At 40.1% G+C, this 17112-nt stretch overlaps 1 protein-coding gene across 2 annotated transcripts; it reads right to left on the reverse strand.

Annotated features, from left to right (window-relative positions):
* Positions 1–4440: 4440 nt before the first annotated feature.
* On the reverse strand, positions 4441–15593 carry LOC144315506 (myosin regulatory light polypeptide 9). Of its 2 annotated transcripts, none has more exons than XM_077900176.1 (4): positions 15407–15593; positions 9250–9448; positions 8628–8789; positions 4441–4942 (listed from the first exon to the last, which is right to left on the reverse strand). In XM_077900176.1, exons 2-4 carry the CDS (start codon positions 9431–9433, stop codon positions 4770–4772), a joined length of 519 nt encoding a protein of 172 aa, XP_077756302.1. In that variant the 5' UTR covers positions 9434–9448; positions 15407–15593; the 3' UTR covers positions 4441–4769. The 2 variants fall into 2 exon arrangements, with proteins under 2 accessions (XP_077756302.1, XP_077756301.1); XM_077900175.1 differs by lacking the exon at positions 15407–15593 and adding an exon at positions 10599–10735.
* Positions 15594–17112: the final 1519 nt, after the last annotated feature.

The following is a 17112-nucleotide window of genomic DNA, read 5'->3' on the forward strand; positions in this document are numbered from 1 at the left end:
GGAGCCCGACGCGGGGTTCGATCCCGGGTCTCCAGGATCGTGTCCTGGGCCAAAGGCAGGTGCTAAACCACTGTGCCACCCAGGGATCCCCGTTAGTTTGCATTTCTAATAAGCACCCTGGGAATGCTGACGCCGGGGTCCTCATCTGGGAAACACTGTCCAGGGTCTGGATCATTAGGGAATGCATCTTCTCATAATTTGAAAAGCAATTTCTGACAAGTCACACCATTCTAAAATATTTACTCTTTCCCTTGGCTGCAGTGTGCTCTTTGGTCCAAAAGTGTAATTTTCCACTCAAAATCAGAAGATTTTGACTTCCTTCGGTCTATGTCATAGAGTTCTTCAAGAGATCTATTATCATCCCATAAGCCATCACCTTGGCCACCTTAATTAAGATCATAGCTGAGGGACCCAGACTGTACCTTGATTTTGATCTCCGTATTTGTTTATGGAACTGCTTTCCAATACAACAGTCATTGACCACATGTGGCTATTTAAATTTTAATTAAAAACTCAGCTCCTCGCTTATATTAGAAACATTAAGTGCTCAATAGCCACATGTGGCTAGTGTCCTTATTGCAAAGCAGAGAGAGCATTTCTGTCACCATAGAGGAGAGCCCTGTTATAAAAAATAATGAATTCTAAGGTATATTGTTCTCTAGATTCAAAAGAAAAACATATTTATTAATGAAAAGCCCAACATCTAAATATCTACCACTTGGGTAATGGCTAGGGCATATCCATGTCAAAGACAATTGTGGTCATTAAAAAGAATGGCTAAAAATAAAAATGGTGACTATATCAAAACATGAAAGGTAAGTTGAGATACATTAAACTAAAAAACAAGTTGTATATTCATTACAACTATAAAATACATTTTAGGACATTAGGACACTACCTGAGTAGGGAGACAGAATCTAGGGTAAAAGGATACAGGTACTTGGACATTCAAGAGCAAGTGGAAATGGGAGAAGCAGCATTGGGAAAACTGGGCCTTCCATGTGGGATTAGTTCTGGTAATGCCTTCAAGGATAATAAAAAATCAAGTTTCAGGGAAATAAATTGTACACTTAAGGAAGACCTAGGAAGATACAAACAGGTCTACATATTGGATCTACTCTAGAAATCTAAATTATTTCAGCATGTAGCTGGTACCAGGAAACTGGTAAGACTTTTTAATGTACTCTCATTCAATCCGTATTAACCCTTTAGTATAATACAATTCTAGTGTATGTGCTGCCAAAGTGAGCACTAATATAATAAAATTCTAGTTTGAGCTAATTTACTATCAAACAACTATGGACCTTTCTCTTAACCTCAGCCTTTTATTTCCAACTACCATTTAACTCCTATCACCCACCCTTCCCTCTTTTCAGAGGGAACAGTATCCATTTTTATTTCTCCAGGATAATAGGATAATCCTACAACATGTGATCTAGGTTCTATCCCTTCCTATCTCCTGGACATGATTCATTTTGTGTCACTGATTGTTTCCTCTAGTCTTTTTTCTCTCTGTCTACAAACAGGCTTGAATCTCTGAATCTGAGCCCTTTGATCCTACCTTCCCTTCAAGCTTCTCTTCATTGCCAACTTCAGACCCCTCACTGGTAAACAGAGCAGTAACTTTTTGAATACCTACTGTGTGCCAGACCATTTAGCTTTAGTGTCTCTGATTTTCACAATACAACTTGGAGGTTATCATCCCTGTTATATAGGTAGTGAAATGGACACTTAAGAGTGACCTGCCCAAGGATACAAAGCCAAGTAGCGGAATTCACTAAATCAAGTCTGGCTCTAAATCCCTTACTGCTCTTAGTCACAAAAAAGTGCTGCTTTGTGTATTAACAGATTATATTCCTATGATGAACCAATATCATTACTTCCATTTTAAAAATGAATAGAGGTCCAGGGAATTTAAATAACATACTTAAGGCTATGAAGCTATGTAGCAAAAATGGGATTAAAATGCAGATTGGCTTGATCCCTAAACCTGGGCACTGTCCACCATTTGGATCCTGTGTTCAAAACTCTACCTTGGGGTACCTGGGTCGCTCAGTCAGTTAAGCATCTACCTTCAGCTCAGGTCATGATTTCAGGGTCCTGGGATCCAGCCCCACATCAAGATCCTTTAAGACCCCTCCTTGGCAGGAACCTGCTTCTCCCTCAGCCCCTCCCCTACTTGTGCGCTCTCTCTCTCTTGCTCTCTCAAAATCTTAAAAAAAAAAAAAAAAAAAACCTCTATCTAATAGATCTAGCAAAGGTGACCAATGATGTGTCAAATCTAGTGGCCCCATTTCAACTTTACTCAGCTTTTCTGCAATTTAATACTACTGACTAACCTCCTCATTCTCGAAACTATTCACTTGATTTCTACAATACTGATTGTGGCTCCACTTCTTCAAGCCTTTTTATAGTCTTCTATCTGATTTTTCTTCTAACTTTTCTCCATGTCCCTAAATCCAGGTATTCTACTTCTTGTCCTTTCTCTATTCATATTTTAGAGGAAATGGTTGCCTTTCCTTTTCAGAATATGATTTTTCTAATCTCATATAGTTTGGTTTTCCTTTTTTTCTCAGTAGCACTCAACAATTTCTGCTCTTGAGTCATAGGCTCCTTGATTGCGTAAAATTTGGGCCCTGGAGTCCAATGATCATATAATAATCATAGCAGATGGATAAGGATGCGCATATGCTGGTTTCATGAGAACTTCTGAAATATAGGACCTTCTGCATGGAGACTGGTTTTTCAGTCAAATCCACTGCTGGGAGTAAATGCTTTAGCTTTTTATTGGCAATCGTCTTTGCTTAAATAAAACCTAGTTACTATGTGGAGAATGCTAGTTCCATATTAGGAGACATTTCATTCATGGGAGACCACTCACTTCCTAATGGAAGCTGATTCTTTGAACAGTTATTTGAAAATGGGGATACTGCAAGAGCTCATTTTAGTAGATGAGACCACTTTGTTTCTATAGTGGAAACAATGTTATTTGAAAATTTGTTAAAAACAGCAGTGACCATGTTTCCAGTAGAAATGGAAATTCAACAAACCAGGTTTTAGGCATCATGGCTAAGAGCCTTGGACAAGTATTTTGCTTAACCCACTGAATGAAATTCAAAAACACATAAAGGGCAGAGTTAGGGAGGTGCTAAGATTCTAATCTTGAAGGGGGCAGAAGCAGTCTTGTTTCTAGTCTTTCTACTTCTGCTCTGTAAAGCTGGCTGCACCACAATTAAAGGATCTAGCTCAGCTATCCTGTTGAGTGCAAAGGTCTGCTGCCTTGAAGGCATTCAGTAATTGTTTATTGAATGAGGTAATGGTTTTGTTCAAGGATAGTCTTGTTAATAATAGCATAAAACATAAAGTTATTAGAGTAATTGTCAATTACTCATCTTTGTAGGCCATCAACTCTCTTCAACCAACCTTTTCTCCCAGCGTTTCAAGGTCTTTTTTAAATTCATGAACATTTGAAAAATTTTTGAAGCCTAAAAGCAAATGAAACTCTACCACTTCCTGATTAACTCTGAAACAGTCCTGCATTTCTGCAAATAGCAGAAGTTATTTTTAGGATTGAAATAATGATCTCACTTTCCCAGGCATGTAGCTTCAGCTGTTTTGATTGTGGGCAAGTCAGGAATGTCCAAAATTCATACATGGACTCATGGTGAATCTCTGCGTAAACAAACATGGTATTTCAAGAGGGACTGTTGTATTTAAAAAGAAATTACATTCAATAAAAAAATACTGGATTGTACTTCCAGCATTTCGCAATACAATACAAAAAAGTCTTTTTGGTAAAAAGCATTTCATAGAACCTTTTGGGGCTAAAATAGTTTTAAAAAATTAGGACAAATTAAAATTACACTCAGTGGCCTGCTCTAATTTTAAATGACATAAAGTAATGCACACAAGCTTAGGATAGATGAAGGATGTTGCCAGATATGTTAAACTTAAGGATTTAAAGCTACCAAAACTATCATGTCCATGCAAATTCTATAGAGAATTATTTTTAAAAGTGAAAGACAAAGTGCAGGAAACCCGATTAAGGCAGTTAAAAGTGGATTTCTTTGGAAGGGGGAGGAATATATGGTAGAGAAAGGATTGTTAGGGAAACTGGAAGGAGTAAGGGAGTGGTGTAACCACCACACATATTTTGCTAGGATGTGTCTCATCTACCCTTTTTTTTTTTTTTTTAATATTTTACTTATTTATTCATGAGAGACACAAAGACAGAGGGGCAGAGACACAGGCAGAGGGAGAAGGAGGCTCCATATAAGGAGCCCAATGCAGGACTTGAACCTGGGCATCCAGGATCACACCCTGAGCCAAAGGCAGGCACCCAACCACTGAACCACCCAGGCGTCCCTCATCTACCTTTCTTCGGAAGATGCAACTAACAAAAGCTCATTTTGGTAAATAAGAAGTTTAAACAAGTACAAGTAAGTTTTTATCATAAAGTTTAATTATGGTTCAGAAAAAATTGAGTGAATAACTTTCTCTGAAAAAATATACTGACTCTGTGTAGACTGCGGTTATTTTGGGGAGGGGGGCTGGTAAGTTAAATTGCCCTATTTTCTATTCTGAAAAATCATAAAAAATCCCATTTCCAGTCTGATTATAGAGATGCATGTGCCCCAAATGGCTGAGAATAAATACAACAAGAAAGGCAAAAGCTGCAAAGCTAAGGGCATGCAACAGACTCTAAGAGAAAGTCTCAGAAATACCCAAAGTGGCAACAAGGAACGTTTGGCTGGAATTTGAAGGTCTTTTCAGTCATCTTTGTCTTTTGCTCCGTGTTTAAGGATGCGCGTGAACTCAATGTAATTGAAATTCCCCTTCTTGTCGATAGGTGCTTCCCTGTACAGCTCATCCACCTCCTCATCTGTAAACCGGTCTCCCATGGTTGTCAGCAGCTCTCTCAGGTAATCTTCCTGGATGGTGCCTAAGGAATAAAGAACTGGGGATCAGAATACACACTACTCTGAGGAATAATTACAAGGAACATCTACACTTGACCAAGCATACAGTTCTCTACGTTAAGAACTATAAATATGCAAATACAGGAAATATGGGCTCTCTACATGCTTGATCCAGCCTCAGCAGACAGCTGCTTAGCTCTATCATCCTGCTCTGCTCTATCAACTTCCCTCCACAAGTCTTCATAATAGGGCCTAAACCTATACCTAAACAACAATAAAGTATGATTAAGGAAGCTAAGCCTTATGGTTCCTTAAAGTAGCATGAGTGGTTACATTTAGTCTTTTTTAAAAATTGTTTTAAATAAGCTCTAGGGCCAATGTGGGGCATCCCTGGTCACACTTATTCTATAAGCAAGTAACACTGAAATACCACAACATAAACATCAATAAAGTGCTTAAGTGGAGAGAATACTATAGTCTTAAGGCCCAGTTTTTTTGTATTTTGTTTTCAGTATTCTAAGTAATCTCTACACACCCAAAGTGGGGTTGAACTCACACCCTGAGATCAAGAGTCACATGCTCTACCAACTCAGCCAACCAGGTGCTCTGAGGTCATTTTAACAAGTTATATTACTTCAGGTATTTCACTTTATCTGACTTTGGTTTTTAGGGTTTTTGTTTTTAATGTACAATGAGATTTTAAATTTTTCCCTTTTTGCAAGTCTAATTTAAATTTTATAACAAATATAAATAGGCTCTGGGTATGCAAAAACACCGATTATATACTTGAGCATTAACTGTCGCAGACACCAGGTGAGGAATTGGGGATATGGAATGGTGACTCAAAAAGTCTGCTTTCGACTCTGCATATGTGATATCAAGTTTCTTTTTATTTTTTAATTTTTAAAATTTTTTTTTGGTATCAAGTTTCTCATAAAATCTGATCATACAAAAAAAAAAAATCTGATCATAAATCAAAATCACTCAGGGAGCTTAAAAAAAAGCTCGGATGCCACCTTTGATTTCTTATCCAGCATTGATGTTTTTTTTTTTCAAGAATTTATTTTCAAGTAATCTCTACACCCAACATGGGCTCAAACTCGTGACCCTGAGGTCAAGAGTCGCACGTTTTCCAGCCAGGCACCCCATGGCTTTGATATTTTTAAAAGGCTCCCCAAGTAATTCACATCAATTGAGAACCACTAACTTTGTGTACTAACACAAAGTTAATAAATGACCATGCAGGGATTTTGAAATTCATAAAATAAAAAGAAAAATCTGACAATTTTCTTGTAAGTGAAATTAAGCTAAAATATTGACAATATATTTCCTCTAAAATGAGTTTAAAGTGTAAGGTCAGTTCACAAAAGAAAGTCTAGACCTAACAGGGTTTTTGCTAATTCAATTCTACATTTAAAAATGTTTCTCAGGAAAAAAAAAATGTTTCTCAGGGACGCCTGGGTGGCTCAGCGGTTGAGCGGCTGCCTTTGGCTCAGGTCGTGACCCCAAGGTTCTGGGATCGAGTCCCGCATCGGGCTCCCTGCATGGAGCCTGCTTCTCCCTCTGCCTGTGTCTCTGCCTCTCTTTCTCTCTCTCTGGGTCTCTCATGAATAAATAAAATATATATTTTTTAAAAAATAAAAATAAAAAAAAATAAAAATGTTTCTGAGGACGCCTGGGTGGCTCAGCACTTGAGGATCTGTCTTTGGTTCAGGGCGTGATCCTGGAGTCCCAGAACAGAGTCTCGCATCGGGCTCCCTCCATTGAGCCTGCTTCTCCCTCTGCCTGTGTCTCTGCCTCTCTGTCTAACAATCTCAAATGTCAGACTTCTATCTTGTAGAAATAAATCCTTATCTCCAGCCAAGTCATTCAACCATCACATGAACCTATTATTGACTATGTGCAAGGAGTTGTGGTAGGTGCTAAAAGGGGTAACAAAGATGAGAACATAATGCTGTTGAAGACACAGAACCATTGCTCTGCATGTGAGGAGACTGTGATGATTGGCAATAAGTACATAACTAAAATAGAAGGTCAAAAGAGTATGTGCCAGGAGAGAGAGAATAAAATACTTAGATGTGGAAAGAAAGGAGAGGCTTCAAGTTTTCCTGGGACCAGGAGAAAATAGTATAAAAACACAGGTAAGGCTCTATAAAGAATGTGATCATTGAGATGAGCTTGAAGGATGGATAAGACATTTTACTCTTTTATGGCTTTATTCCCTTCCACTAAGAAAAGAAATAACGGTCACAGTAAAAAAAAGCTTAATCAATACAGAAGTGCCATTAGGAGGGAACAAAGAGTAAACTTCCTCTGCCTTTCCCTCCCCATACCCCATATCTCTTCCAGGTAAAACTGTTAAAAATTGCAGTTTTAAAGAAGACAAGGTAATATGATAAGGAAGGCACAGAGCAGCAATGGTGGAGGTAAATTAGGACAACAATGTATAGAAGAGCTTGGAAGGAGGTTAGAAAGAGGATACAAGAGTCAAGGATGGTATACCTAAAGAGGCCTAATAAGGCCATACTGTGTATGGAGACTATGTCTCCAATAGCAGCCTGTGCTTGGACTATTTAAAATAGTTCAAGTAGGGGCACCTGGGTGACTCAGTTGGTTAAGCGTCCAACACTTGATTTTGGCTCAAATCATGATATCGGGGTTATGGGACTGGCCCTGTAGCTGGCTCTGCACTGGGTATGGAGCCTGCTTGAGATTCTCCCTTTCCCTCTCTAAGGTAAAATAAAGTAGTTCAAGTAATATGTAACTAAAGCGTGGGCCTTCCTTCTCAAAAAACGTGCCATGTGTGTTATTCCTTTATGTGTCTGTCCCTTGCCAAAGGTTCAAGCATTTCTTTCTTTTTTTTTTATTTTTTAAAGATTTTATTTATTTATTCATGAGAGATACAGAGACACGGGCAGAGGGAGAAGTAGGCCCCATGCAGGGAGCCCGACGTGGGACCCAATCCTGGGTCTCCAGGATCACACCCCAGGCCAAAGGTGGCACTAAACCACTAAGCCACCAGGGCTGCTCCTGTTCAAGCATTTCTATAGTTAACTTATGGTTTTTTTGTTTTGTTTTGTTTTGTTTTGTTTTTTTGAGAGTTAACTCTATGCCAGCAGTATGCTAAGCACTTTAAATAAATTATCTCACTTCCTCATTTAATCCTCACAAGTACCCTATGAGGTAGGTAATATTATTGCCCACTTTCTAAGTACAAAAACAGAGGCTTAGAGAAGTTAAGTAACTTGCCCAAAATCGCACAGCTGTCACACAGAACAGGCATATGAAATCAGGGAGCCTGATTCTAGAGCAAAAGGTTTAAACAATCTAAGTGCTGAGAGGTACCTGATAAACAAATACAGGACTGTAATGGGATCACATTCACATACTTCATACAAGATTGCTCTGGTAAAAGTTATTCATTCAACATAATGACTGAGAACCTAACCCTCATAGAGCTATTCTAGTAAAAGGGTAACAGAAGTTTCCTCGAGAAGTTCCAAATACGCCTATTAAATTGTAAATCAAATATTTAAGGGAAGAGGCAGTAAAATGAATGATTAACATGCCACAGGAAAAGCCTGTCCAAAAAAACAGGTATGGTATAAACCTGAGGGTGTTATGTCATCATATTTTAAGTTATTATATGTTTAGTTACCCCAACTAAAAATTAAATCACTTGGTAATTAAAGGTTACCTCAGACTTACCAGTTGCTTCTTCATCAAAGCAAGCAAAAGCATTTCTGATGACATCTTCCGGATCTGTGCCATTTAACTTTTCACCAAACATCGTGAGAAACATGGTAAAATTTATGGGCCCAGGAGCCTCATTCATCATGGCATCCAGATACTCATCAGTTGGATTTTTCCCTTAAAAAAAAAAAAAAAAAAAAAAAGGAGAGTCATAAGTTTGATTACATCACAAAATGCACAAAGTATTCATCACAGTAAACATTTTGACAAGAGAAATTATCATTTATACAGTTTGCTATTTGTATTCGCAATAGCAAAACTATTCAGGAAAAAGTCTTCTCAATGAATAAGGCCTGTATTAAGAGTCTAGAGATTGTATGCTATTCCCCTGGAATGTAAGGAGGCATACTACTGCTCTCATAATCAATATCACTGTTTACAGCACACACACACACACATATAATATGCTGGCCCTTAGCCCAATTGTAAGACCTGGCCGGAAATTTGCAGGTGGTCCAAAGAAACTTTGGGAAACACTGTTCAGACTTTGAACCTTGGTAAACTATAACGTCATTAGATTGGCTTCACAGGCAATACAGAAATTCCATTTAGCTTTAATATTAAAACTGATCATTACCTAGGGAGGCAAGCATATCATGCAAATCTTCCTTGTCAATGAAACCATCTCTGTTCTGATCAATCATGTTGAAGGCCTCTTTGAACTCCTGAATCTGTGACTGGTCAAACATGGCAAATACATTGGATGTTGCGCGCTGGGGGCGCTTCTTGGTGGTCTTGGTCTTTGCCCTTTTGCTTGACATGGTGGCGGTTAAATCCTAATTAGGAAGGGGGAAAAAAAAGTAAATTGAATCAAACTTCTTAACTTATCTGAGCTACTTAGAGATGGTGGCGGTTAAATCCTAATTAGGAAGGGGGGGAAAAAAAGTAAATTGAATCAAACTTCTTAACTTATCTGAGCTACTTAGAGATGGAACTAAAAACTACTCACCAGAGTAGTATCACTTGACAAAAAAAAATCTCATTCAACTAATCAAAACTATTACTTATAAAACCAAACTACAAAGAGAAAAACCAGACTCATGCTTTGAGTTCACTCATCCTTAGCAGTTGTGTCACCTAATCAACAGTCCATCGCTAACTTCAAATTCCAAACTAAAACCAACATAAATTCAAAGCTCAGAGCGTATCAACAAAATTGGATGCCCCCCATGCTGCTGGATAGCCAGATAAGGTACTGGTAACCAAATCTACTGGTTTAATAACAATATAAAGAATACAAGAAACAAAAAAAAATGTAGGTACCCTGGGATATAGTACTTGTCCTATACTTCAGTGCTATTGGTAGTACTGGGGAATACTAATTCAATCTTCAACAAGTCTACCCTGCAGCTCTAGCCTAAACTAGTTGTCCTCATTCTAAGGTGGACAGAAAGCAGGAAGGAAGACTCATTGATGGAATGAGGAGGTCTTCATCTCCTAATCTCCACTATCAAATAGCATTCTTCCACTTGCAACTAACCATTTTTATTATACCCTCACTTCTGGAATCAAAGTAGTTTAAGAAACATATTTGTTGAACTACTAACTGAAGAGTATAAAAAACTACAAATTCACCTCTGATTTTTTACTTCCACTCTATCCAAACCAATTTCTTGCACAGATCCAAGCTAAATCACTTGAGGTGACTGAGTGCTCTATAGACAAAAATCATATAGGACAACAGTTCTTAAAGTTATTTAGTTTTTTTTTTTAAGTTTTAGCAAACATTTTAAGAGCTATAGAAATTACCTTGCTCTCTAATAATCTAAATTTATCCCTGTAAAATTTAAGATAAAAGTAAAAAGAATGCTTAACACCTAAAATGAAAAGGCAATTTAACTCTCAAAACTCAATCTTTAAAAGAATATAAAAATTTGTTTGGAGTTAAAAACCCCATAGTCATCAGACAATAAAATTTTACCGTACCATCCTTCTGAGCTGAAGTGGCGATGGTAGTCTGCAAAATCTCTAACCAGCAAGACTAGGTCACTGTATTGAGTTATATTCTTCCAAGCAGGCCTAAAATAGGCACTACTGATTTCACTCTCTGACCAGGGTAACAATTTTAAAGCTTACGTTCTGAAAACAACATTTAGCTATGATGTAGCAAAACACTATGCCCTTGCTCTAAAAATAAATCTGTGGACTGCAAAGAATGAAGCACTACCTAGATCTAGGCACTGCAAAGTGACCTTAGGATACAATGCTTCCTATGAGCTTAAAGTTATTTCTTACATTCTTCTCTTGATTAGACCACATCACCCAGACTAAATTCAATTATAGAAATAATTAGAAAAGCTCTGCCTCAGATTTTTTTTAAAGCTAAGTTGCTCTCAGATTTTAGTAGGAAATTCCACAAAGGAGAGTCACAAATTCCAGGCCATCCAATATAGCACTTGGTGATACACTGGAATGTGCTGTTGGTAAGATATACCCTACACAACACACAAGTTATGATATACACTCCTCCCTAATTTCCAAGTTTCCTTTAATCATAATTTGTGAGGCTGCCTGTCATAACTTATCTGCACCATTCTTGAATGCATATTTTCATTTTTGCAACATCTTTTGGGGGCAGTAAATACCATTATTACCTAAACTAGAGCTTGGAAAAAAAAAAAACCCTAAATAGTGCTGTAATTTTTCCCTCTATTCTGAGTGTACTTTTATTTATTTTATTTTATTTATTCATGAGAGACACGGAGAGGCAGAGACCCAGGCAGAGGGAGAAGCAGGCTCCCCGAGAGAAGCCCCATGTGGAACTTAATCCCAGGACCCCAGGATCATGACCCGAGCCAAAGGCAGACACTCAACCCCTGAGCGACCCAGGTGTCCCCTAAATGTACTTATATTTTTAAAAATTGTTTTAATTTTTAATCCCCCCCCAATGTCTTTTTAAAAACTACAAAGAGATATAGTGTATATTATTCCTCCATCTCTTAACTGTACTCCAGGACTTGGGGTGAGTGGCTGAGACCCAGTGAGTGGCGCATATTTACCAGTCCACCTTTCTTTAATATTTTAGGCATGCATGTGTTTGCAAACCAAAGTATGTCTTTAAAAATATTCTGTTTTGTTTGACAACACTGTCTTCCCCTCATGAGGCAGGAATGTCAGTTATTTTAAGAACAAAGAAACTGATGAGAATTATAGGTCAAATGGTTGACACATTTTTAAATCTATAAAACCTCATATTAATTTGGTAGGAGTCCTCTAGGTAGCTTTTAAAAACAGTTTGAGCTATAAAGTTTTATACATACATTTGAATTTTAAAGTATTTGCCATTAGTTCTTCTTTTAATCATGCATTATTTATATCTGTATTCCTTGTAAAATAGTTTGTAAAAGTTATAAAGGTTTTTTTTTTTTTTTTGGTCAGCACTGACAGTGGTCTCACATAGAGCTTTTTTTTTACATAGAGCTTTTCTTTAACTCAATCAATAATCATCAATCATTAATATGATCAGTTAATTACATCGAATGTCACTAGTGTTAAATACTACTTAAAAATTAAGAAATGTGGGATGCCTGGGTGGCTCAGCAGTTGAGCACTGCCTTCAGCTTGGGTCGTGGTCCTGGGGTCCTGGGATCGAGCCCCATTATCAACCTCCTTGCAGGGAGCCTGCTTTACCCTCTTTCTATGTCTCTACCTCTCTCATGAATAAATAAAATCTTAAAAAAAAAAAAAAAGTAAGGCAAGAGTTCTATCTTCAAGAAGTTTAACATATAGGTGGGGAAGCAACTATGAAGAAATGAGTGGTTAAACTTATGAAATGAGTCATAGTTTTCATTCCTGAAGTAGGATTCTCAAGTTAAAACATGTGTGACAATAATGAAAAATAAAGGTGGTACATGATTATAAAATACTGTGAGGTGAGAAAAGATCTTTGTTTCTAAAATAGAGAAGGTGGGGGAAGACCTTGAAAAACCCTGTATCATATAGCAGCTAGAAGATAACCTTAGAATTAAGAGATTCAGATGTTAGTCTTAATTCAAACAAATTAAGGTAATTAATTCTACCAAAAACTAGTAGTATAATGTTAGGCAAGTTAGTACCCAGCCCTTTACTTTTTCAAGGAGGTGGTGTTTTTGTTTATGAGTTTATCTCCCACCAGAGACCAGGAGCCTTCCAGCAATAGGCAGTTCAGCTTCACAGTAAGTTGTTCTAAAATAAGTCAAGTGTGGTTTACTTTTTCCTACCAAACTCAAAGTATGGGTGGAATAAATGATGTAGACAGAACCAAATCTGGGACAGTGCTATGATCCCAAAGAACAGGTCACTTACGATACTGTCATTGTCCTCTTTGCTATGATTCTAGTTTGTTACCCACTTTTACTTTCCTCAAACAAGTAAGACTGTAACTCTCCACATGTAACAAGCCTTCAGCAAATGCACAACTCTCATAGAAGTTTAGAAAGCTAAGGTAAAAAGCATTGAAAATATTTCATGCATCAATATAAATATTCTTTATGTAGTATGGGAAGATATAGGCATCTAAGATTTTCAAGTTATGAGGACTCTCACTCATCCTAAGTTAGAGCGGGAGTCTATTTTTCAAGTACTTAATGAAAGATCCTTGGTGTGAAGGCATTATTTGTTGTATAAAACTTTAGAGCAGGGAAACATGCAGAGCAAGCGTTCGTGAAATATGAAAGGATTTCAGGTGCACAAGAAAGTGAACGAAAACACCATCAGTGGTGATCAAGAAGATTCAGTTTTCAGATCTAGAGGAATATAACTTTGTTTTAAATCAGGGGAGGTAAGTGTTGGTAGCAATGAATTTATGTGTGTTTTAGTTGACCAAATAGGAAGATACTCAAATCAGGATTATGACAAAAGGAAGGCTACAAATCATGTAAGGAAGATGTTACACTAGATTAATTGGTAGAAGAAAAATAAAGATCCTTAAAGAGATTTGTCCCGTACATCAAAGGGTAACCGGAAGAGTTTTCAGCCTCTCTAGATTCTATGGTTTCATTTATAAAATAGGATCAATCCATACATACTAATAGTACATTAAATTGCTCTAGGACAAATCCTAGAATCTAACACTTATTTATTTTTTTAAAAAAGAATTTATTTACTTATTCATGAGAGACAGAGAGTGGCAGAGACATAGGCAGAGGGAGAAGCAGGCTCCAAGCAGGGAGCCTGATGTGGGACTCCATCCAGGGTCTCCAGGATCACGCCCTGGGCTGAAGGAGGCGCTAAACCGCTGAGCCACCTGGGCTGCCCTAGAATCTAACATTTATAAAGTGGTAATAAATGTAAAATAATCTAGAGATTTTTTTTTCCTACAGAAATGACACTCAAACTGATAGTAAATAGGAAATATGACATATTCTTTAAGGAAAAACTTCCATCTTAGGAAACAATTCCTAGTGGGGTTGCCTGGGTGGCTCAGTCAGTTAAATGTCTGACTCTTGATTTCAGCTCAGGTTTCAATTTCAGGGTCTTGAGTTCAAGCCCCTCCATGGATTCCACGCTGTGCCTGGAGCCTACTTAAAAGAAAAAAAGAAAACACTTCGTAGTGTGACAGCATGTAGTATCTGTACCAAATCTCCTGTTTCATTTAATCAATGTACTTTATCCTCAAGCTAAGCATATGTGATTTTTTGGTGCCAGCCAGTTTTTTAAAAATACATTTTCAGGTTGGTGCTTCCTTTTCAAATGAACCAAGTCTTCATTTTCTTTTTTCTTTTCTTTTTTTTTTTTTTAGGTCTTCATTTTCTATGCAAACTTCCGGTTGGAGGTAGGATTAGATCTCTGACTGCCACACCCAAAGAGTTCTTAGCACTTGACAAAGGCAATTAGTTGTCAGGGCTCACTGACCATCACATCAAGCCTCACTGTTGAAAATGGAAAAGTTTTATCAAAGTCTTCCAGTAGTAAACAAATAGTAGTAACTTTAAGAAATACTCACTTCCTTCACTTTGATATATAAAGCATTTTGCATTTAAGTTAAAATCTCAACTGAACCCCTACTTCTGTTCCAAAGTTCTGTTAAGAAATGGTATACTCTTTCATACACCCACTCACCGACTTTAAAAGGAAATATTATAAAAATAAAAATAAAAATAAATAAATAAAAGGAAATATTCTGGAAAAATGACCCGACCCAAAGTCTCCACCCAAAAAGAACATGGTGTTGTATTTTGGAGTTTTCTCAAGGTGCGCGATCTACACCCTCAATCAATCCTTCTTTGACAAATACCACTTTTAAAAAAGTTCTAATTATGGAAGTGGATGCTGAGCTGAGAAAATTGCTAATTTGAGTTGGTTATTCCTACTAAACGTAGCTACACAGCTGCAATAACAGCTGCAGCATGTGGGGGGGGTGAGGGGGGTGGACGCTGGGCTTCGTATTTTGCGCAAACTCTCTTGAATCGGGCAAGTTTACGTTAGAAACTAAACATAGTGCAGGAGTCAGCGCGGCGGGGCTCGGGTTTCACAGGCCCGGCTGCTCGCGAAGACGCGGCGCCAGCGAGCTAAGTCCTACTCCCCGAGCTCCAAGTTTGGGCAAAGGGACAAGGTTCGCGCCTCGGGACTTCCGGGCGTGGCCTCGATGCGGGAGCTGGCCCCTGGGCTCGCATCCCGGGAACGCGCCAGGACACCTGCCCAGGTGCGCTGCTCCGGCCGCCGGGGGCCGCCGCCGCCGCCCCCCGCCCCCAGACGCCCCGCGGAGACGCGTCCCCGGGGTGGGCCTCACGCGCCGGACGGCAAGCGCCACTCACCCTGCACAGCCGCGAGAATCGGAGCGCTTCGGTGACCCCCCGGCTGCCCTGGCTGCGGCCACCAAGTCCCCTCTACCGCCGGAGCCCCTAAAGCCAGCACTTCCGGCCTCCGCTCAGCAAGCCGGAAGGAAGCCCAGTCACCATTGTCGGCCGACGGAGTGGGCCTGGCTTAGTAGAGGGGCGACGGGCGGGGGGAGCCGCCAGTGTGCTTGGGGGGTGCAGTTTTGAACGAGTGCACGGGAAGGGGTATAAAGCGGGCGACTCAGAATAGACAAGAGTGTGTAACGGTCCGTTCGTGTAATGGTTGGGCTGAGTTTCCGTCTTTTTATACCTCCTCTTTCAACGTAAAGCTTCTCTTCCCCCCCCTTTCCCGTTGGAAAATGGGTGAGCCCGTCCCGTCGGTCGGCCTCCCCGCACATTCCAGGGCACGGCCAGGGGCGGGGCCCGCTAGCCCAAGTCCTTGTAGGGACATCGCGGAGAGGGCTGCGCGGCCCACGTGACCCGCCCCCACGCCGCTCCCGGGTGCGGGCCCGGGCAGCCGGCGGAGGTGCGCCTGCGCGCGGGGCTCCCCACCCCTCCCCCCTCCCCTCGCCCCCCGCCCCCCGCCCCCGCCCATCCCGAGTCTGCGTCTCTCCCAGGGAGGCCTTGGGGCCCGAGGTGTTATCTGTGCGTCCTGTACGGTCGGCTTGAAGAGTCCCAGCCCTTCCACCCTGCAGCGCAACTTCGGAAGTCTTCGGGGCCCTCAGCCAAGCGGCCGCTATCTTTTTGGCCCAGACGGACTTCATGAGGTCACGAATGATGGAAGACTTCCTCCCTCTTCAGAAACGTCTGTGGGAATTTTTCCCACCAGAGAGAGCTCCGATTAACAAGGAGAGACTGGATTTGACCAGGAGGGAAGACAGGCGGCCAGCGAGACCTGGCCCCGACCTCTCAGTGTGATGCAGACTTGGTGAAAATAGGAGTGAAAAAGTCGTGCCTGTTTTTCTCTCAGCTCTCTTTTCCTTGGACAGATTTTTTTTTTTAATTTTATTTATTTATTCCTGAGAGACACAGAGAGAGAGAGAGAGAGAGAGAGAGAGGCAGAGACACAGGCAGAGGGAGAAGCAGGATGTGGGACTCGATCCTGGGTCTCCAGGGTCATGCCCTTGGCCGAAGGCAGGAGCCTAACTGCTGAGCCACCCAGGCGTCCCTCCTTGGGCAGCTCCTAACCAGGAATCTTGTTAAAGGAAAGACCTCCCCAGTTCTGTCCAACGCCTGGTGAGAGAGACTGTGGTGCTGGTCACCTCAGCTCCTTTGATCTCCACTATGACAGGAGTGAGTTGGATCTGATAAACGCCCAGGCCGTCCCAGCACTGACCAGGTTCAGTGCCTAGTTTGGCTCGTGGCCAGAAGTTCTCTGACCTTGGGGGTGGCCCTGTGTTCCTTGCCTCTCACTTGAGTTACTCTGCCGAAAAAGAAGGTAAAACCTCTAGAATAACATATTCTGAATATTAATAAAGCAGAGTTTGAGGACCTCAGGAACATTTTATCTGTTAACCAATAGCATATCCCAACGGTAAACATTGAAGTAAAAACCACTGAAAAATAAGTAACTGCCCTAATTGCATAGAGTGAGTGACAGGAAGATGTTTAGTTTCCTAAAGTTTTGATAATAATCACTTGGGGGTACTGGTTAAAAACACAAAATACTGGTTCCTTATCTCCAA

The sequence above is a fragment of the Canis aureus genome, chromosome 6 (assembly GCF_053574225.1).
Source record: "Canis aureus isolate CA01 chromosome 6, VMU_Caureus_v.1.0, whole genome shotgun sequence".
Lineage (NCBI taxonomy): Eukaryota > Metazoa > Chordata > Mammalia > Carnivora > Canidae > Canis > Canis aureus.